Source organism: Notamacropus eugenii, chromosome 5, assembly GCF_028372415.1.
Source record: "Notamacropus eugenii isolate mMacEug1 chromosome 5, mMacEug1.pri_v2, whole genome shotgun sequence".
Taxonomy (NCBI): domain Eukaryota; kingdom Metazoa; phylum Chordata; class Mammalia; order Diprotodontia; family Macropodidae; genus Notamacropus; species Notamacropus eugenii.
The window spans coordinates 299,700,525-299,723,684 of record NC_092876.1 but is presented as its reverse complement, the minus strand read 5'-3'; the positions used below and the strand labels follow the sequence as shown (position 1 = coordinate 299,723,684).

Below are 23,160 nucleotides of genomic sequence, written 5' to 3'. Positions count from 1 at the left end.
ACTGAGAACAACAACCAATCTACACAGATGCAACCATGGATCTTTTGAATTATATAAGACAAATCTGTGTCCCCATCTGAAATGCTGCTTGAAGTTCTGCTCACTGTACTTGAAGAATAATATAATTGAATTCAGGAACATCTAGAGAAGGACAACTAAAATGATTGGATGGTTGGGTTTTTTTTCTTTTTGAGGGGGGGGAAGAACATTGTTATGAGGATGGACTGCAAAAGACTGAGGTTTAATCTACATTAAAGTTCAAGTCTAAGAGGGAAAGTTTTTAAAATCTAAAATTTTAGAAACTGTGGATGTGGTACAACTAACTCAGAAAGAATCCTGAAATGCAAAAGTCAGGGGACCTGGTTTGAAATCTGAGCAAAGTAAGTTTATGGCAGATTAAAATAAAGGCTTATGATGCAATGGAAATTCCTCTGGAGTCAGAGGACTTGAGTTCAAATCCTGTTCACTTCTTATATGTGAGTTTTCAGGTGAGTCTCTGAGCCTCTAGTTTCTTTAACTGCAAAATGAAGAGGTTGAACTAGGTGACTTCTAAGGTGCTTGCCAGTTGTAAATCTGTGATCCTGATAGCCTGACATTTAATTTAAGGCCTGGTCTAGCTAACTTCAGAGAGGCTCAGCCTCATAAATAAAAATCACAGCAACTTGTAAGAAAGTCTTTAAGTGAATTGTAGAAGTGTTTTCTTCTCTCCCTCTCACACACATACTCAAGAAAATATGTTTTCTTAAAAGGAAAAAAAAATATGATTCTTTGAAAGTATTGAATTAAATGAAATTATTAGTATTAAAAATCCATTTATGTATCAGTGTATCATTATAAAATACTTTGTATTAATGATCTTTTTAATTTTCATAGCCATCTTGTGCAACAGTATGATTAGTATTAAATTTCTTTTTGCATTCTAGGAAACTAAGGTTTAGAGAGTGGCTTGCCCAGGTTTGCATGGCTTTTCATTGGGTCACAACACCTCTCTAAATTCGGTTATTATGTACTAGGTAATAAACTTAACTCACCACCCTGGAAAGGTTGTACATTCTGGAAAAAGAAATAGATTGTAAAAGGGCCTATGTAAATAAATGAATGAAGGTGTTATAAATGGATGTTTAGAGAAGCTGTGATAGACTTAACCTCTGAGGCTGACTTTAGGAAGGGTGCTATCCTACAGAATGTCCCTTGAGCCTGTTATTGTTGACATTATACGGGGTGAATGATTTCATAGGTTTGATATAGTGTGTATAGTATGTATAGTATATAGATAAAGTTTGCATTTCTTTGTTGACTGTAGTGTCCATCGGATAAACTTTATACCTTTCACTTGTACATAAATTTGTAACTTCTTTCTATTAATAATGAATATCTAATGTCCTTTAGGTAAAATTGTACTTGTAAAGGTTTCTTTCCACCTTGACTGGAAGAAAAAAAAAATCAAAGTAACACTTTTCTCGTGATTGAGCTATGACTTTTTTTTTTTAATTTAGGTCATATTTAAGTTCAGAAAACTATGATCTAGGCATTCTTGGTCTTATGGGTTGTTTGCTTTTGTTTACTAAGTAGTGGTTGTTGTTGTTTTTAACAGCCACTTGTTTAACCACGTAAGCTTTAAAGAACTTTGCCAAGAACAAATGTGAGCATCAACATGTTGGCAATTGCCCTATATACTAGATACCGTAGCAGGCTTTGCATGGCAGAATGCTAGAGATTTATTCTCCTTGAAACTCAGAAAGATAATTATCTTGAAAAGATGTCTGTCTAAGTTGTCTTCTGCGTATGTTTGTAACCTGCTCTGTTGATTTGTGATGTAAACCATGGACCTAAATCTTTAGTGTTGATTTTTTTTTGTGATAACTTGATATGATGTTGTTCATTCTAGTGGATTAAAAGCTATTAGAGTCAGAACGGTGTAGGTTCAAATCTCACTTCTAACAATTTCTAGCTCTGTGGCTGCAAGCTAAACCCTACCAAGCATCACTTTCCCCACCTGTTAAGTTAATGTACTCTTTTGTACCGATTTCATAGGGTTGTCTTAAGGCTCAGATTTGCCTAGGATCATACAGCTCGTCTGTGTCAGGTTGGATTTGAACTCAGATTAAAATGTACTTCAAAGATCTATGTTTTCAGCATTTCAATCCACTGAGACAGATTATCAGTCCACATCTGATTTAGAGATGGTCTTTTGAAAGTTGCTGTGTCCAAAAGCATTCATCACCCAAGTGACTCACATTTGGATGAATCTTTCTACTTTAGTTATGCTCATTCCTGGATAACAGGCATATAATACACCAGTACTCCTCTTCACAAAGCCTCAAATTTCATGGCATGTTTTTTAACATTTTTATTTAAATTTTGACTTCTCTCCCCAATTCCCCTCTCCTTCTCTGAGATGATAATCAATCAGATATGTTATACATGTGCAATTATGTAAAACATTTCCATCTTAGTCATTTTGTATAAGAATACTCACATAAAAGGAAAAAGTAAAAGGAATGAAGTGAAGACTAGGATGCTTCACTTTGTACTTAATCAATATCAGTTCTTTCTCTGGAATTAGAGAGCATGCTTCGTCATTAGTCCTTTTAGATTATCTTGGACCACTGTATTGCGGAGAAGAGCTGCTTGGGGGTGGGGAACCTGTGGCTGCAAGGCCTCATGCAACTTTTTAGGCGCTCAGTGTAGCCTTTTGACTGGGTCCAAGTTTTACAGAATAAATCCTTTTATTAAGGGGATTTGTTCTGCAAAGTTTGAATTCAGTCAAAGGGCAGCACTTGAGGACCTAGAGGGCTACGTGTGTCCTAGAGGCCACAGGTTCCCCATCCCTGAGCTAAGTCATTCACAGTTATTCCTTGAATAGTACTGCTGCTACCGTATACAACAGGGTTGTATACAGGGTTAAGTGACTTGCCCAGGATCACACAGCTTGTAAGTGTCTGAGGACAGATTTGAACTCAGGAATTTGAGTCTTCCAACCTCATGCTGAGGAACCCTATCCACTGAACCACCTAACTGCCTTGTCCTGCTTATTCTCATTTTTCACATGATAAAAGTGACTCACTATAGTTAGCAGCTTGCTTAAGGCCACAAGGCCTTTCAGTAGGTGAGCTCAGATTTAAAATTAGGATTTCCTGCTCTAAGTATAATGTTCTTTTTAGAATGAAGAAATCCTCAGTCTACACCAAAATGTTCCTCTACATTCTAAGATCCATCTACCATCCAATTTCTGATAACTTCATTAACTGGGTATGACTTTGGGCAAGTATAATCTCTCTGAGCCTGTTTCCTCACATATGAAATTAGGATCATGCCTACCTTATTGTGAGAACTGAATGAAATCATATAGGTTGTGTGCTTTGTGAACATTAAGCATTCACAGTGTTAAAGCACTCCACGTATTTCCCTTATGATTCATTGTCTAGTTTGTTTTGTGCATAGTACAGGTAGCAGGTAAGAAGGATCAGAGGTTGTGATTGGTGGATTAAAGATTTAGCTTGATTAATGTGATATGATTCTACATATTTTAAATATATGTATATGTATTTATATATTGATATGTAAATTTATATATATAATATATCAATGAACATTTAAGTGCCTATATACATATATGTATATATGTGTGTGTATATCCACACATATATATGAGGTGTGTGGGAGGGAGAGAGACAGAACTAGAGATATGTGTCCCCAGAAATAACCTTGTTCAGTGGTTCTTTGAGATATATGTTAGCTGACATATAAAGCAAGATTTTTGCTTGCTTGTGTGGTGAGACCCTCCATGGTGGTACATCCAAGTCCAGAATATTGCAGAATGTCCTGGAAATGATCCGCAATTACTAAAAAGATTTTGGCCTGTTCATCCACCTAAGAGATACCAAATGGGTGGAATATATCTAAAAGACCAGGTGAATTAAAATGTCTCTTTCCCAAATTTCCATTCACATTTGTATGGATATCCTATTGCACTCATTCAACAGTATTTATATCTGGGACAGACGGTTGGGCTGGGAATGGAACAGGAGGAGGAAAACATGTTTGATTGCTTTGGGGAAATTGTAAACCTCCATTCCTGATTGCAAGTTTCCCATAAGAATAGAGGCCCATTTTTCAACATTAACATTCTCCTCATGTTGCTATATGGCAGTGAAACATCGACTCCACCTGCCTGCAAAGGACCAGAAGTGAGTATCACACAGAGGCAGTGGAGTGAAGGATGATAGGTGTGAGCAAGCTCCAATGGATAGCCAACCAGGAACTCTGAGGAACATGTGCACACACACGCGCACACACACACACACACACAATGGGGGTCAAACGGGAGGAGTTGCCTGTTGGGATAAGAAGATGAACTGGTCACATGGCAAGGATGAGAGATGCTTCATTTCTAAACTCATAGTATCAGAGGATACCTAGGAAGGTCTGTCATGTATTGGATAGATCCCCTGAGATCTCCATCTTTTTTGGAAGATGGAGAAGTAAAACAGAATAGTCAGGCTTAGATGAATTTCAGTATTCATTGTTGAAAGTAACCCCTAAATTGATGACATCAGAGGTCCCTTTTGAGTTTTGAAATTCTAAATAGATATGTAGGCATGCCCTACCCAACATTATGAATTGGTTCTGTGAAAATATGACATTAGGTGAAACAACTTGAGATACTTCCATGATAGAAATGTTATAAATAGTGATAGTGACCAATCAGTGTTACAGAAAGATTTTGAAAACGTTAGGTAAGGTTTATTTTTAATATATTGTGATGACATTGGATGGATTGACACTAATTTCAGGCCTACAAATGTGTGCTGTGCATTGTATGTAGACCAGCTAGTCTAATAATATAATTCTGTCCGTCATGAAGCCTCAGTTTCCCCTTTTCCCCTCACTGAATAGTATTTTATTTTTTTTCCAATTGCATGCAAAGATAGTTTTCAACATTTACTTTTATAAGATTTTGAGTTCCAAATTTTTTTCTTCTTCCCTCCCCAAGATGGCATGCAATTTGATGTAGGTTATACATGTACAATCCTGTCAGACATATTTCCACATTAGTCTTGTTGTGAGGAAGAATCAGAACACAAGGGGAAAACAACGATAACTGTATTTCCCTCTATCCTATCCCCCACTCCTGTTTATTCGATTCTCTCTCCTTTCACCCTGTCCCTCCTCAAAAGTGTTTTGTTTCTGACTATCCTTTCCCCCAATTTGTCCTCCCTTCTGTCACCCTCCTCTTCTCCCCTACTTTCCTGTACAGTAAGATAGATTTCAATACCCAATTGTTTGTGAATGTTATTCCCTCTTTGAGCCAATTCTGATGAGAGTAACGTTTACTCGTTCCTCTTAACTTCCCCCTTCTTCCCCTCTACTGTAAAAGCTTTTTCTTGCCTCTTTTATTTGAGATAAGTTACCCCATTCTACTTCTCCCTTTCTCTTTCTCCCAGTATATTCCTCTCTCAACCCTTAATTTTATTTCCCCCTTTCTTGAAATGGAAAGTCTACCTAAATTTAATTGATTAAACTAGAGTTTACTTATAGGCAGTGTTGCAACAAGTATTGGCTGAATTCATTATGATAAAGAGCAAAATATTTTCTCCTAAATCATACTGTACTATCATGAACATGTTATAAAATTATCATTATAAAAATTTGCAGTTTTTATATAGTAGTTATAAATGTGTTTTAGTAGATTTAAAATCCATAATAAAAGACTAGGGGTTACCAGAAAAGGATATGGATTTAGCATATTTGCAACTTACCACAGGTAAGAAGGAGGCAGCAAGGTGGCTCAATGGATAGAACACCAGGTCTGGAATCAAGTAGATGCTGAGTTCAAATCCGGTCTCAGATATTCACTAAGTGTATGACCCTGGGCAAGTCATTTAACCTCTGTTTGCCTTGGGCTACTGAAAAAGGAAATAGCAAACCAGTCCAGTATCTTTGCCAGGAAAATCCCAAACAGGGTCCCAAAGAATCAGACATGATTGAATGACTGATGAGGACAGAGAGAGCAAGGCCATGAATTCCTTGGTAAAGTCTTTGAAAGTGAAACACTTTTCTTTCATCCTTTTGGTGAGATTAGTGGACAAATAACCTAAATTAAAGAAGATCAGAACTGAGATGAAGGAGGTTTCTGTTATACTGTTTCATCCTTGTTTTAATTGGGAGGTGATGATGGGGAGAAATGTGAAGCATGATTGTAATATCACTGAAAAGGCATTGGACTGGACGTCTGGAGTCAGGAGTTCTTGGTCCAGCTTTTCTGCCATTGACTCACAGTGTGATGGTGATCATTTCACCTAAGCTAGGTGTTTCTTTATGTACAAAATCAGAATGATAATAATAGAATCACAGCTAATGCTCTCCCCATACCTCCCATCTTCATTTCCAAGGAAGGCAACTTACCATACACCATAGGCCTGTCCAGAGACAAATCCAGGCAGAAAAACAGATTCATGTGTATTTCCCACCATATCACATAGTCTCATTTTATACCAGTCTGAACCATTAGAATTCAGAGAAATGCGTATGTTCCCTTTCTTACTGGCTGATTTGGAAAATTCTGGATTAGAAAGATACTAAAGTTATATTTGGTTTTCAAGTACAAGCCAACAACTATTGTCAAAGCCTCTTATGTAAGGATGAGATGAGAAGCTCATGACTGCCCTAGCTACCACACAGGGTCATGAGGATCCAATGGGAATGTATGTGAAAAGAAATACAAATATAAATAAAAATTTAAGGCATTATTATTATAAGAAAGACAGATGGGCTGGGGGAGATTCTAACTAGAAATACTGTTGCCTTTTTTGTTGTTGTTAAAAGGAGGAACTGAGAGGGAGCCAGGGTACCAGTGAAGTAGCTTCTTTCTCCAAATGAAGTGTAAACTTCTGGAATTAATCTAGAAGGTCAGTTTTTTAAAGACTTTAGAGCTGACAGGTTTAGTTACCAGGGAGCCAGAAACAGCTCTGCCAATTTGGAAACAGACCATATGGATCCCTGCACAGAAGCCCCCAAGTCCCAGGCATGAATACTTGACAGCAGCAAATATTTTGGAAAGCACCCCAAAATGGTGGCAGCAGGATACCTTAGGAAGGGCATTAGAGTTGCTGAATACCAGTCAGTGCTGGTCACTTGAATAATATTGACCCTTCCACAAAGATAGGGGTACAGGTACATTTACATGTTATATTTTAAGGGAAAATCACTATCATTTCATTTTACCAAAATATGCCACTGAGCCATCATCCACCATTCTGCTCCCTTTCATTAACAAGCTTCTACAAGCATCTGGCAATACCTGAAATGTGTTCTTAGCACTGTTTTTTTTTTTCATCCTTTTTATAGACAATGATTTCTTAGCGTTCTAAATAGTTCCCCCATCCCCAATGACTTTTTGTCATTGACCCCATTTTCTCTTTTTCAGTAATCAAGATGGTTCTACAAATGGAATTTTATTCTATAACATTGTGTTTATTTTAGAGTGAAAACATGCTACTGATTTCTACAACCTTAAAACAATTTTCCTTCCTCTAGTACATAACAACATAAGCCTATCTCTGAGGTTTGTTCACAAGTGCCTCAATTCACATTCAGCCTTCAAATTTTCAGGACCTATTCCTAAACTATCATGACCCTAGGGCTCTTATAATCGTTCCCTTTTGACATCTGTCTGCAGGCTTATAGTGGCAGACATCGGAATGAGGACCAGAATGGCTCAGAGGGTTCAAAACTCTGTCTTGATATTTGACATTTGCATATCCCATAAATTTCAATTATCTAAACTCTCCACATCCAAGGTTATTTACTGCTGGCTATTTCATATTTTCAGAAATTGGGAAGACATACACAGTATTAGTTTTAAGACTTTGATTTTCTTTTTTTTTTCCTGCGGGAGTGTTGAGGAGAAAATAGATTTTTGTTAATTAAGAAGAGAATTTTAAAACAGAAACTGGACAACAGATTCAAGTGTTCTGAATACCAGCATCAGAATAATTTCTTCACTTTTACCTAAGGGACTCAAAAATTGCTTAATAAACCAGTGAGACTACTTCTAATTTATAGGAAAGGGTTACAGAGGACCTGAGAAGCCAAGTTACTTGGACTAGATCACAAAGGAAAGCAAAAGCCAAAAAGAAAACAGAAGGCAGACATTTTCATTAAGTATTCACTGCTGGCAGAGCCCCACCTATCTGAAATACTGAGGGAGTCATCATTCCTGATTCAGTTTTCTTGCTTCTTGGCATTATGGATTCAGAGTCCAGGTCCCAAGTTGGCTGGGCTACCATTTGCTAATTAGTCTCTGGCACTGAAATTCTTTCTCCTTGTTGAAGATGTGCATCTACAAATCAATAGGCACAAAGGGAGATCAAGGCTGTGAATAGGAGACAAATTCTAGATGCTACTTCAAACAGCCAAATAAAGATAGTAAGATAGAAAAGTACCACTTTCCCAGGAAGCAACTAAGCATCAATTTAAGGAAGAAAGTGAACCTGGTGTTTAAAAAAAAAACATAACACAATAAATCTAGAATGTCCAATCAATCCTGAATTAAAACGCTAATGAAGCTAATTTCTTCTTAGTGCTGAAGACAGGGGAAAAACACAAAGGAATTTTAGGGACTACATAAAATAATGTTTCTAAGGAGGCATTCTAGTGAGGTGGAGGGATCACACTGGATTTAACGTAAGAGTATATGAATTTTAATTCTTGCTGTGCTACTAAATTGTCTCTGTGGCTTACTCACTACCACCTTTCACCTTTTTTCTCACTAGTAAAATGAGATGTTCGGTTAGATTGGTCTCTAATGTCCAAGAGCTGTGAATGGGTCAAAATTCTAAATACGGTAGAATCCAGATAGCCAGGAACCCAAGGCAAAAGTTAAAAAAAAAAAAGTTAGTGAGCAATAATGAAAATAGTTGTCAGAAAGCTGGTGCGCTTTCTTCTATTAGAGGAAGTAGAGCAGCCCTCAGGACAGAGATCATTGAGTTAGGATTCTATGTAAAATTTTGGTTAGTGATTTAATAAGCTTGGTGATCTGATATCCCCTGGTGACTTTCAGCTCTGCCCTAGTTTGCTGCAGACATCAGATTAGAACAGTGATGTGGGCTGCTGCTAGCAGACCCAGTGACAGCACTGAAAAGTGACTACTGAGGTGAAAAGAAGACACTCAGGAAAAAGGCCCAGTGGCCTGAGGGCATCTAGTGTCTGAACAAACCACCCTTCATGGCTGAACAGCCCCTGAGGGCATCACTGCATTGTAGCACACTGGAATAATGAGAACCTGGAATTTTCAAGAAATAGCTGAATTATTTTCTCTGTGTTCTGTTTACTATGGTAAAATTGGTTAAAAGAAAGAAGAATCCTGAGTTCTGGATTGTTGTGTTCGTCCTTCGTTGCCGAAGAAGACCACGCCATCGGAGAAATGATGACATGACTTGCACTTGACTTTGTTTGGAGTGAGGGAGGGCTGTGTAAGGTCACCAGCCTCACTTCTCCTCCAGAGCCATCTGAATCCAGTGACCAGATATTCCTCAGAAGGACTGGAAATGACCCAGGATGCACTGGGAGACCCTGACCAAGGTCTATGCAGGTACTCACTTAGGGTGAGGTAAGGCCCATTCATTGAATAGGCGCTTTTAAGAAGTAGTCAGGGCATGGCCCTTTTAATGAGATAAAGAAAAGAAAGACGTAAATCTGGAAGGGAAGCAGCTATTGATAATCACTTTGAAGCCAGGAGGGTCCAGAAGGACAGGCAGGGGGCAGGGTCCCATGTTGTCTGAGCTTCAGACTGCAGTAGGCTCAAGGGCAAAGGCAGGGCAGGATAGGGAAGGGAGACTAGCCAGTAAAACCCAAGTCAACTGGGCATGTTTTGGCCATCCAAATTTGCCTTCCTTTGGAGAGAAGAAGGAAGGGGAGGACAGACAGGAGAGGAGGAACTGAGTCTACTCACAGGGTTGTGTTCATCCTTCATTGCCAAAGAAGACCATGACATCAGAGAAATGATGACATGACTTTGTTTTGAGTGAGGGAGGGCTGTGCAAGGTCACCAGTCTCACTTCTCCAGAGTCATCTGAATCCAGTGACCTAATATTCTTCAGGATGATTGGAAATGGCCTGGGTAAGACTGGAGTTCAAATTCCATCACTGATGCTTTCTGGCCCTGTAAGCCTGTGTTAACTCAATTAACTTCTCTTTGCTCTAGGCAACTCTAAATTACAGTGAGTACTCTGATGGACAGAATATTCTCACCCAGGAGTTCCAGCTCCTAAATCTATTCCAATTAAAAGATGTCAAACTCAGATCTATAGAAAACTCACTAATTCCCAAAGTAAATTTTTGTTTTACTTTTTTCTACTAATTTGTTGGACAGGAACTGCAAAGTGTCTCCTGGCTGCCTGTGAGAGCAAGAAGTAAATTCAGAGAAACTAAGTTAGATTAAAGTTGAAGGAGGTCAAGGGTCAAGTTTGCAAATGAAAATATTAATATGCATTATTATTGCATTAATATGTCATTAAAGTTGTATAGGGAAATAGGATCCCTGGAGATGAAAGTACTATATAAACTCTATGGTATACAGAGAACAGTCTCAGAAAATATGAGCTTATTAAAGGATGCTGGTAATCTGGAAAGAATGAGCAATATTGTCATCTTCTCTTTGGAAATCTGTTCAAAGTGATATTAATGACATTTCAGACTATACTTTTATTTAAAAAGGTGGGGCATGGTGTGAGAGGGAAGCTGTGTAAAAAGACAAATTCGAGGATTTGATTGAATAGTCCACTGAAACTGGCTTTGATCCTTACTTGTGTTAAAGACACTTAAAAAGAAAACCAAACACATTAGCTCTCCAATCAATCCAGTTGAGAGCTTGCTTATGTATTCAAGTTTGTAGAAGATTTTGTGGAACAAGAAGAAATAAAAAGCATAGTTCCAGGCTATTTAAAGAGTTTATAATTCACCTGGGGAGACAAGACTAACATTTGTGAAAACATACAGGTGCAATATAATTGAGTATGGAATCGTATGATAAAATAATGAGAATTATATAAATTCAGAGAAGGAGATCACTGTAGATTGGTCAAAGAAGGCTTTTTTTTTTAGAAAAAAAATTTGTTTTCAGTGTTCTACAATCACTTCCATATAAATTAGATTTTTTTCCCCTCCTTCCCCCCATCCCTCCCTGCTCCCTCCGTGAGATGGGATACAATTTTATACAGGTTCTACACATACGTTCCTATTAAATACATTTTCACCTTAGTCATGTTACACAGAAAAATTAAAATGAATGGGAGAAATCATAAAACGAAACATAATACAAAAGAAATTAATCTGCTTCATTCTGCAATCAAATTCCATAGTTCTTTCTCTGGATGTGGAGGGCATTTTGCTTTAAGAGACCATTGGGAATTTTTTAAGTCCTTGCATTGCAATGAAGTACTCAGTCTACCAGAAAAATTCCTTGCACACTGTGGTTGTTGCTGTGTACAAAGTTCTCCTGGTTCTGCACCTTTCACTCCGCATCAGTTCATATAAGTCTTTTCAGGCCTCTCTGAAGTCTTCTTGTTCATCATTTCTTATAGCACAATAGTATTCTATTGCATCCATACACCACAGTTTATTGAGCCATTCCCCAATTGATGGGCATCCCCTTGACTTCTGGTTTTTGGCCACCACAAAAAGAGCTGCTATAATTATTTTTGTACATGTGGGACCCTTCCCCATTTTTATAATCTCTTTGGGATACAGTCCTAGAAGTGATATTGCTGGGTCAAAGATATGCACATTTTTGTAACCCTTTGGGCATAGTTCCAAACTGCTCTCCAGAATGGTTGGATCAACTCACAGCTCCACTAACAATGAATTAGTGTTCCAACTCTCCTACATCTTCTTCAGCATTTATCATCTTCCTGTTTTGTCATGTTAGCCAGTTGGTGTGATAGGTGTGATGTGGTATCTTAGAGTTGTTTTGATTTGCATCTCTCTAATCAATAGTGATTTAGAGCATTTTTTCATATAACTATGTATAGCTTTAATTTTTTTTCTCTGAAAACTGCCAGTTCATATCCTGGTCAAAGAAGTCTTGGGGAATGCTAGAGCTTCCTCCTAAAAAAACAAAGAAGGAGGACAATCAAGTCAACACAAGGCTTGTTATGTGCCAGGTGCTGTGGTGAGTACTGGGAAAAAAACAAAAACAACAGCTCTTTTATTGTAGCCCAAACCTGGAAACAAAAGGCTGCCCATCTCTTGGGAAATGGCTAAACAAATTATGGTACATGAAGATAATGAAATATTACTAGTCTGTAAAAAATGATGAAATAGGTCATTTAAGAGGAAGGGACACCTCCAAAGTAACACAGACTGAAGCAGGGCTACAAAAACAATTTATACGATAGCACCAATATTATAAAGAAAACAACTTTGAAAGACTTTAGAACTCTGATCAATGTAATCACTTCTTGACAGAAATGTGATGGGTTTAAAATGTGGAATGAAACATATTTTTTGGACATGGTTAATGTGGGAATTTTGTTTTGCTCGACTATTTCAAGGTGGTTTTTTTTTAATTGTTTAATTAGGAAGGGTTGGCAGGGAGAGACAAATGCTTGTAAAAATAAAAAATATATATATTTTAAAAGGTACCCCATAGATAGGATTTGAGTTGAACCTGAGAAACAGTGAAATTTGGAAAGGCAATGGATTAGCAGACCCTTCTAAAGTCACTCGGTGTAAATAAGCATTACTTCACATTCCCTTTCCCGACCTAGGAGGACCTTCTTTGCCAGAGAAAGATTCTACCAGCTAATGGAACATGGGAACAACTTAGGGGAGAAGGCTAACACTCAACCTTGAAGCAGGTTCCCTATATTGTAGCACCTAGGCAGTTCAGTGCACAGTGATACTATTGTATGAGAGAATAAGGGTATGAAGTGATAGTTATATGCACATGAGGAATAGTTATATACACATGAGAAGGTAAAAAGTGCTTTGGGAATTCACAGGAACAGAAAGATTACTTTCTGTGAAGGATGTTATTAGATTTCATTTAGTAGGTAGCATCTGGGCTAGGCCTTGAAGCATGGATTAGATCGGAATAGACTGAGAGAGGAAAGGCTTATGCCTGGTGGGTTTCATCTGTACTGGTTTCCTGACTTTTTTTGCGTTGTTTATGCATAGATAACACATACATACTGCATGCACACATATAACATGTGTGTATATGTATGTTTGCATACATCTAGGTACACATGATATATGTATGTACGTAAGTATACTTACACACAGCATACGTGTGTGTGCATGTACATATACTCTGTGTGTGTATGTATGTGTGTGTGTGTGTGTGTATATGCCTCACCTCTATCTTAGTTCTTCTGATCTGAGGCTAAGATTTTCCTTCATCCATCCCAGTGTTCCTTTAATTCTCGCTTCTTATCCATGTCCTAAACCTACTAGTCCTTTAAAAGCTGTCAATTTCATCCTAATTCTACTCCGCTACTTAGTTAACCTTTATTTCTCCTTAGCAATGACATTTCTGGATTTTGTGTCTTTCCAAGTGTTAGTATTTTAATAGTTAATTACAATTCATTTCCTCTGACCTTATCAAGAGTTGACATATCCTCAGACACAGAAATTATGGGCAGTTATTTCCAGGGATGGAGTGGAGTCACCTCAAAGGGGAGCCGATTGTTAAATTTTTAGTGCGTTATCAGTTACACTTTGAAAACAGGCAAATGCTACCAAACAGGATTTGGTTTACTGTTTTGTTGATTGTCTAGACATGATAGAAATGATAGCTAAAATGTTGATGTGGATTCAGTATAAAAGTATATTCTGCTTACATTCCTCCCCACCCCTAAAGCTGGTTGTTTAAACATTTACTAGCATACCTCTGCTTGGTAAACTTTGTCAATTTTATTCCTTCTAGAAGAAGTGAGTGAGAAAGAGCAACTGAAAACTTAAAAAAAATTCAAATACAGACATTTATTAAGTACCTGTTGTGTTAGAACTTGGAAAAAACACAAAGTGTAGGTAAGATATAGGTCCTTTCTCTTAAAACATGTACAGTATGATGCAGTGTGTGTGTGTGTGTGTGTGTGTGTGTGTGTGTGTGTGTATGTTGTATAGGGGCAAATGGGAAACACTAATGCAGATAATTATAATATGTAATATATTGAATAGATGTTTTAGAGAAGTACACAAAAAGAGCAACATGATAACTAAGCGAATATGTGTTTATGTGATGAGCCCTTTCATTTGAAAAGCTATTGCGGCATCTTGAAAACAGGGTGCTTAATAAATGTTATATCTCCTCATTAGTGGAAATCATGGCAAACTAACATGGCTCATACAATAATTTGTACCTTTGTAGGGGACAGAAGGGACCTTGGAGGTTATTTCATTCATATCTCTCACTTTATAGAAGAGAAAATACATCAGGGAGAAAGTGACTTTTAGAGATCACAGTTTGTTAGCAGCAAAATGAAGGCTAGGAATTAGCTCCCTTGACTCAAACACAGTCCAGGTCTTTACATTGCACACGTCCCCTCAATCCCCCCTACCCCCACTGCTTCACCTCAGAGCATTCTTTTTTTCTCTATACGTAGCATTGCCCTCAGTTCTGTGGAGATGGAAGAGCCAGGAGAGGGGCATACAAAAGATATGACACTGTATCATGCCCCTTCAAGGATTTGTCAGGAGATGGAAAGCATGCTCCCAAACACATTCATGGACCTAGACAAAATAATTCTCAAAAACCTCTCTGAGGATTGTTGTGAGGATCCAATGAAATGATATATAAAACACTTCAGAAACCTGAAAGTACTATATAAATGTTGTTGATGATATTAATATTATTACTATTAATAATTAAGTAGCTAGGTGACACAGTGGATCATGTGCTGGACTTGGAGTCAGGAAGACTAGTTCCTTTCCTGCCTCAGGCACTTTTCAGCTGTGTGGCCCTGCACAAGTTACTTAACCTCTTCTGGCCTCAGTTACTTCATCTCTAAAATAGGGATAGTGACACCTACCCCACAAGACTGTGAAGACCAAATGAAAAAATGTACATGAAGTGCTTTGGAAACCTAAAGTCCTACACAAATGCTAAATGTTAGCATTGCTTTTGAACAATGCTCTCTTTTGGAGTGGAAGCAGGAGGCCTGCTAAGTGAGGATGGGGAAGCCAGATGGCAAAAATGGAGACACACCGTTATTGAGTCTGGCAGGGGTGCTGAAATAGAACAAGGTGCTAGGTGTAATGGCAGGAGCGGGGGAGGTGATAGGAAGGACCTTTTTTACATGCTTGAATAGTGATCAAAGCAGAAACCTATGTGTTCTCAAGCAATATTTGCACCCTTCCCCCCACTATGTCTTTGGTCATTGGAAAGAAATTTTTGATGTTACTGTGTGGGATTGTAAGAGAAGAGAGGTCCCTGTGACATCTCTCTTGTGGTCCATGGAGATTCATTGGTGTATTCCTTATCTGAATGGAAGGTGGGCATCTATTTTTTAGTACTAAAAGGAAGAGGTATGTGTTGGGTTCAATGCTACTTTGTCTGGTCGTTTTCAGTTGTATCCAACTCTTTCTGACCACATTTGGGGTTTTCTTGGTAAATATACTGGAGTGGTTTGCCATTTCCTTCTCCAGCTCATTTTACAGCTGCAGAAACTGAGGCAAACAAGTTAAATGACTTGCCCAAGTCCACACAGTTAGCATCTGAACTCAGATCTTCTTGACTCCAGGCCCCACACACTTCCACCTAGCTGCCCATTCAATGTAACATATAATTTATTAAGTTCCTTCTATGTTTAAGGTCTTATGCTAAGCACAAAGGATACAAAATGAAGTAGGACATTAGTTGTTTGTCCTTCATTTTTGAAGAGGACCAATGACATCATTGGTGATGTCTTGACTTGTATGTGTATTAGATTTAAGTGAGGCACAGTTGCACAGTTGTTAGCTTCACTGTCTCTTCCAGCATCACTGAAGTCCAACAGCAGGAAAAAAGTCAAGAGGACTGGAGATGGCCTGAGATGCAGTAGATGACCTTAGCTTCTTTGATGTATAACCAAGCTCTAAGCTTGCTCATCTACCTTTGGTGTCCACCTTCACCCAACTCTCGCCTGAGACTACAAGAAATGGTAGCATGTATAGGAGTCAAACACCAGTAAAACCATCTAAGCAGACAAGCTAAACCAGGTTGAGGGGAACCAACAGGCCAGATCCATAGGTGAGTTAGTAGGATGTCTACCCCAAGCATGTGAGGACTTTCCCTGTCAGAATGAGTGGATGAGTTACCATGAAGGGAACTGAAGTAGGCTCTGTGGAAGGCTTAGAGCTTGGTTAGGATATTAACATGTTTACCTGGAAGATTACTAGTCATCTAGAAGTTAAGTGACTTGCCTAAGATTTTATCTTAGGCTGTAGAGTTAGAGTTGATGAAATGGATTAAAGGTGGGCACTGAGAGTTTTGCTTAGAGAGATAGTAAGATTAAAACATTTTTAAAGAAGGTTATTGCATAGAGACTGGATTGAACCAAGCTCATATAGTGGTCCAGGTGGAGACTTTGAAAAAGACAGTCCAAACTAGAGAGACATCATGGAAGAAAAATTAGGGAAGATTTGAACAGACTGCTAGTGGTGAGTGAAGAAGAAGGAGAAGGCAAAATTACTCTAAGGCTATTATTCTGGGAGAAGAAGAAGAATGATGTTGTTGAGGATAGTGGGGAAGATGGAGAAAAGTTATAAAGTAGTTAAAATTAAATTTTTTTATTTATGTAGAATCATAAAGTTAGTGCTGGGAGAGACTTTAGAGCCAGGTAAATAGCACGATAAATAGAGTGCCAGGATTTGAGTTTGAATTCAGCCCCAGTGTGATCCGAGGCAAGTTATTTAACCTCTATCTATCTCAGTTTCCTCAACTGTAAAATGGGGGAAATAATAGCTAATACCTAACTCTTAAGGGTTGTTGTGAGAATCAAATGATTGCAAATGCTTGACAGTAGTGACTGTCACATAGTAAGTGCTTAATAACTGTTTGTTTCCTAACTTCCTTATAGGAGAAGGAACAGTCAGATTTGACCATTGATAGAAATAGAGGGTGAGAGAGAGGGAAGAGGAGTCAAAGACGATGCTTAGGATGCCAGCCTGGAAGACTGAGAGGATGGTGGTATCCCTGACAGCCAACAGGGAAGGACAGTTCATTTCTTGAAAGCAAAAGGTGTTCCTGGACATATAGATAATCGTGGCCAGACAATGCAGGTTAACAGCTTCTAACGATAGATGGGGAGTCTGAGCCATCGTTAGTCTGTCTAGCAGAAGGCCTCATGTGACTCTTAGATCTTACCGCAGCAGAAAGGATAGCTTTTCTAGAAAACTCTGGGACTGTAATATGTGAAGACAAGATAGCTCCTTAAGCTCCTGATATGTGAACTCCGGTGGCTCTGAAGTCTGTGACTGTTTTGATGATCATTTTATTAAATCTTTAGTTGATAACTTGCTGGCAGTACACTCATCATTTGACTCCCTTGACTACTATTGTGAGATGAGAGTTTCTCTTACTTGAAGAGTTTTCTTTTTTCCTTTGGAGGTGGGGCCTGATAATTTCGTATTCCTGATAGGAATTGAGATAGTTTCTGACATTACTATATCTGAGTATGTGGTAATGGTAATAGTAGTAAGAATTTATATAGTACCCTAAGATTTGCAAGCTGCTTTACAAATACCACATTTTATCCTCACAATAACCTTGGGGGAAGTAGATGCTTATTTCCTTTTTGTAGCTGAGGAAACTGAGACAGTCAGAGGATAAGTAACTTGCGCAGGATCACACAGCTAGTAAGTGTCTGAGATTAAATTTAAACTTGGCTCTTCCTGACTCCAGTTCTAGCTCTCTGGTCACTGCACACTCCTCTAAATGCCTTATATTGTTTTACCAGTTTCTATTGTTTTAAGAAAGAAATCTCATTCTTCTATGTCTATAGAAAGTCAAATACTCATTGCTCAGGCTTTTGCTTTAAGCTCATCTTCTGTACCCCAGAGGTGTCAAACAAATGGGCCAGAACTAGGTTAAAATGTAATTTGGAATATTTAAGAAAGTAAATAAAGTACAGTAGAACATTTTGTTGTTCAGTTGTGTCTGATTCTTCAAGACTCCATTTGGGATTTTCTTGGCAAAAATACTGCAATGGTTTATCATTTCCTTCTTCAGTCCATTTTACAGAGGAGGAAACTGAGGCAAGTGGGATTAAGTGACTTGCTCAGGGTTACACAGTTAGTAAGTGAGGCCATATTTGAACTCAGATCTTTCTGATTTTAAATCTGATGCTCTATCCACTATGCCCCCTAGCTGACCACAATAGAACATAGATAATGTTAAGGTGTGGTTTTCTAAGTCATTATTCAACCAGGGATCATTGTGTATGATTTAGTATCCCTTTTTTTTCTGATTTAAATAGAATATACCAACTAAACACTCTATACCAACAAGTAATTATGTGTATACTAGAGTAATTTAACATGAGATGGGCCCCTCTGATAGCTTTTCCAACAAACTAATGTATGAACAGGCCTAGAATTGAAATCATTCTCTTCCTGTTTTCTCTACCAATTTGTACCCTCAGTCATCCCCACCCTCTCTCAAATCTTTGCTTTTCCCCCATCTACTGATTCCTTCCCCACTGCCTTCAAACATCCTCAAATCCACCATCCATCCTTAATACAAAATAAACAAACTTCAGTAGACCTGACCACCATGTCAAGCTGTCATCCTCTGTGTCTTTTTTCTTTCTCAACCAGACTCCCCCAGAAGCTGATTGACTACATGTTCACGGCATTAATTTTCTATTTACTTCTAAACCTTTTGCAGACTGATTTCTGGACTTCATATCTCAAATGAAACTGCTTCCTCTAAAGTTATCAGCAGACCATCTGCTTCCTTTGCAGTACTGACCACCATCTCCTTCCGTGTAATTTCTCCTCTCAGGGTTTTCATGACATCACTCTGTCCTGTTTATCTTTCTTACCTGACTACTCTTTTTCTTTCTCTTCTGCTGGTTCCTCATCCACATTATGCCCTTCTAAGTGGGTATGTTGCTCCAGACTTTGCCCTAGACCCTCTACGTTCTCTGCTGTCTTCCTCTCATTAAACTCATTAGATCCCATGGTTTTAATTGTGATCTTTATGCATATGACAGTCACATCTATCTATCCAGGCCTAGGCTTTCCACTGAGATTCAACCCAGCTTCACCAATTGCCCATTGTACATTTCAAACTAGATGTCCCAGAGACATCTCAGAGATATCTCAAACTCAGTATGTCCAAAATGAGTTCATTATCTTTTCCCCAAATCTACCCCTTTTCCAAAATTCATTATTTTCTTTGAAGGCACAATCATACTTCAGCTTTTCAGATTTTTAACCTTGGCATTATCCTGAACTCTTTCACCATTGTCACATGTATCCAATCAAGTTGCCAGATTTTGCCATCTGCCTCCAGAAAAATCTCTCAGATCTTGCCCTTTCTTTCTGCTCCTATAGCTACTTAGATAAGACCTTCATTATCTTTCACCCAGATTATCACCATGGCCTCCCAACTGATCTTTATCCCTCATGTGCCTCCCATTCCAGTCCATTCATTCTCCATATTGTACCAAAGTGAATTTCCTTAAGTCCAGATTGATCTGTGGTTCCATTCTGCTATTCCGTCATCTCTACTGGTTCCCTTTTGACCCTAGGAATAAAAATGAACCCCACTATGTGAGATTTATGTCCATTTATGACCTCACCACAGCCAGCCTTTCCAACCTCATTAGGCATTGCACTCCAACTGTCACTTTGCCACATAGCCAAACTGGTCTTACTTTTCCTCATTCCTCCTCCATGATGCTCCATCTCATCACCATACCTTTCCCTCATGCCTAGAATCAACCTCTTTCCTCATTTTTGTTTATGAAATCCCTCTCTTTCTTCAAGATGCAGGCAAAGAAGAGCTATTTCATTGTCAAGATTAGGGGATGATGTCAAGAGATTTTAGGGTAAAAAAATGGGAAAAGAGGAATAGAATGAAAGTTTTAGGTGATAGGACAGTGGAACATGAAGTCTTAAAGGTAGGTTAGTACAGCATTATTGGGGGGCAGTACTGAGGGAGTTGGTTAATGTTGCATTACTAAGTGAAAGGAGACTGTGGTCCGCCTGAAGTTTAGTCAGTCAGCTGCCTTAATTGCACTTGCCTTTTTCTTTATAGGAATTATTAGGACCACACTTGAGGCTTGTCTTTACATCTGTGTTCTGTGTTATAAACCTACAATGCACTTTATGTGTAAATTGTTATTATCATTATAGGTAGTTCTTTGATCAGATCGTAGTCTATCTACACCAACTCTGCCAGTGCAGTATGATGAAGACATGCCATGTCCAGGGAGACTCCTAGAATTCCTAATATGACATCATATCCTTAAGTCAGTAGGACTTTTTGGTTTTCCTTAGTGTACAACCTTCTACAGATGCAAATGGTGATCCATCTATAATTTATAGTCTTAGAGAATTTCATAGGGTTCAGAGAAGTTAAATGGCTTGCCCATGTTCACTTACCTAGTAAATATCAGCCTGGGAATTTAAATCTAGATCTTCTTAACTACTGTAGCTAGGTTACATAGCCTGCTTTTTATCCTTTGGAGATTTTAATCACCTCTCTGTATTTTGCATATTATGATAGTAACTTACTTATGTGGTAATCATTCATGCTTGGTCTGTAGATCCTCAGGGATTTCTGTCTTATCTTTTTGGAAAAGGCCTTCCTGGTTGTTAAATTTGGTACGGTTGGTTTGTATTGAAGTTTGTTTCTGCCCAGAATCAAAGCACAAACATTTATCATGTTAGGTGCTATGGCTACAAAGACAAAAAATGCAAAGAATAGATGCTGCTTTAAGGCCAGACATGAGTCTTATTTAAGGACTTCATAATTTGCATGACATAATGTGAAAGACATGAAAGGGGAAAGGTTGTGGTTTCACTTGAAAATGTGTTGAAATGTAGAAGTGAAGAGTGAGAAACTGACACTTTTCAATTTATGGGTAGAAAATTAAATAACTCAGTGTTCCTGTATATAACCATTTGATAATAATGCTTTGGAAAGGAGCCATCCAGGAATCATCTTGTGTTCTGAATAGTCCTTGGAGAAACCTGCATTTGCCTGGATTGAATGCAATGCATTCTTTTATCTGTCTCATAACCACTCCCCATGGGAGGAATCCCAGTTTCATTATCATCTTTGCTCTGTGTGTGTGTGTGTGTGTGTGTGTGTGTGTGTGTGTGTGTCTGTGTGTGTGTGTGTCTCTGTGTATCTGTGTGTGTCTCTGTGTCTCTGTGTGTGGTTTGGTTTTTTGGTTATAAACTCAAGCAACAGCTACAGAAAGTGCTGAAGGGGGTGATATGGACTATTCTAGGATGAGGACTCTCCTTACCCCCCAGGTATTTGCTGTCATAAGTGATCTCTCTTCCATTGCCACTTGACTCATTTTAAAATAAGCTTCCTGTTTCAAACATAGTCCAGACTTGTAAAGTTCTGTTACACCTGTTAACACACATACTCAAACGTGTAGACACATCTTCCCCTTTTATATTTGTACAGCTTATCACCCTGCCAGATCTTCCCTCCCGGTTTAGTCAAATCCTCAAGAATAATGCAAATTATTGAAGTAAGCATTTTTTTTTTCAGATTTCACATTTGATAGCCACCAAAGTGGAAACCTGGTACTGTTTCCTGAGAGTTGTCTGTTTTTTGTGGTTAGCTGTGCTGTACTAACATTTTTTTTCTCCCTTCTGACAGCAGGATGGAACTGAAAGAAGGAAACCGGCTGACACAGGAGCCCGAGTGAGACTGACTGCCCTTTTTTGAGACCAACACCATGGATTCGCATCTCCCTTTGGTGCTTTAAGATCCAACCCAAGGAAAGAAGCAGCTCCTTGGGAGTCATGGCTTTCTTTGCTCCTTGGAAGTTATCCTCTCAGAAACTAGGGTTTTTCCTGGTGACTTTTGGCTTTATTTGGGGTATGATGCTTCTGCATTTTACCATCCAGCAACGAACTCAACATGAAAGCAGCTCAATGCTTCGTGAACAAATATTGGACCTCAGCAAAAGGTACATCAAAGCTCTAGCAGAAGAAAATAGGAACGTGGTGGATGGGCCCTATGTTGGTGTGATGACAGCCTATGGTAAGTTTTAAATAGGATGTTTCTCTGTTAAAATAACTACTGGTGGTGTTTTAAAAATTACAATCACAGACTCACAGTACTCTATTAATTGAGTAATTAATTGTGTGTCTTATCATCTGCATCTTTAGGAGCATTCACTAAATTAGCTCCTTGGTAATGGTGCTCTATATATCATTTGAGCTGACTCCTTCTGAAAACAAGACTCCAGTCACCAGCATATTCTCAAAGATTCACTCTCTGATTCATTGGAGACATTTGCAGATAACTGTTGAATATCTGGGTGTGGAAGTTGCTTGGGAAATTTTCAAGCCTATCTTTTTTTCTTTTCTCACACAATACATTTCTGGACCACTTTCTTCCTCATTTCCCAACCCATACAAACTGAGTCTAATTGGAATTGGATTAGGGGAAAGGGAGCTTTCTGGTCAAACACAAATGACATGCTTGAGATTCTAGGCTATTTCAAATAATAAGATGATAGTATTTTGCATTTTTTAATATTTAACAATCATAAGAATTTATTACAAACTACACAATATATTCAATTCTTTGAATAATAGTTATTTTCCTATTAACTAAGTCTTTCTTGAGAGCTAAAATATTTAAGAGACTATCAGTAACCTCCTGTGTTATATTATATATGTTCACTGAGGGTCTAGAATTGATTATATATGTAAAAGGACAATTCCCTGGGCAAGGGAATGCTATTGAACAGGTATTTGTTTGTAAGTTTTCATGCGCATGGAATCATGCATGCATCATACATGAGCTAATTGTAGGAGTTGGTAGGGATGGCAAGGAAGAAAATGACCATTTTATATTTTTGCTTGCTTAAGGATTTCTTCCAAAATAATTTAAATGACATTTACTTCACTATTTTATGCATTTTCCAAGAAGAGAAACTAGTTTTAAGGGAGTTTGTCAAAGTATTTCTTGCATAC

The 23,160-nt window shown here is 38.3% G+C and overlaps 1 protein-coding gene across 11 annotated transcripts in view; it reads left to right on the top strand.

Moving 5' to 3' along the window:
* Window positions 1–23,160, top strand: part of MGAT5 (alpha-1,6-mannosylglycoprotein 6-beta-N-acetylglucosaminyltransferase) — a 370,599-nt gene that overhangs the window by 122,744 nt on the left and 224,695 nt on the right. For 6 of the 11 annotated variants that reach the window (XM_072613264.1, XM_072613259.1, XM_072613265.1 and 3 more), the window contains one exon: window positions 21,833–22,219. In XM_072613264.1, coding sequence (XP_072469365.1) covers window positions 21,979–22,219 — 241 coding nt within the window. In that variant the 5' untranslated portion in view covers window positions 21,833–21,978. Of the gene's footprint in view, window positions 1–5,591; window positions 9,596–21,832; window positions 22,220–23,160 lie in introns of those variants that run through there. The other 5 variants (XM_072613261.1, XM_072613266.1, XM_072613263.1 and 2 more) reach the window with 2 other exon arrangements.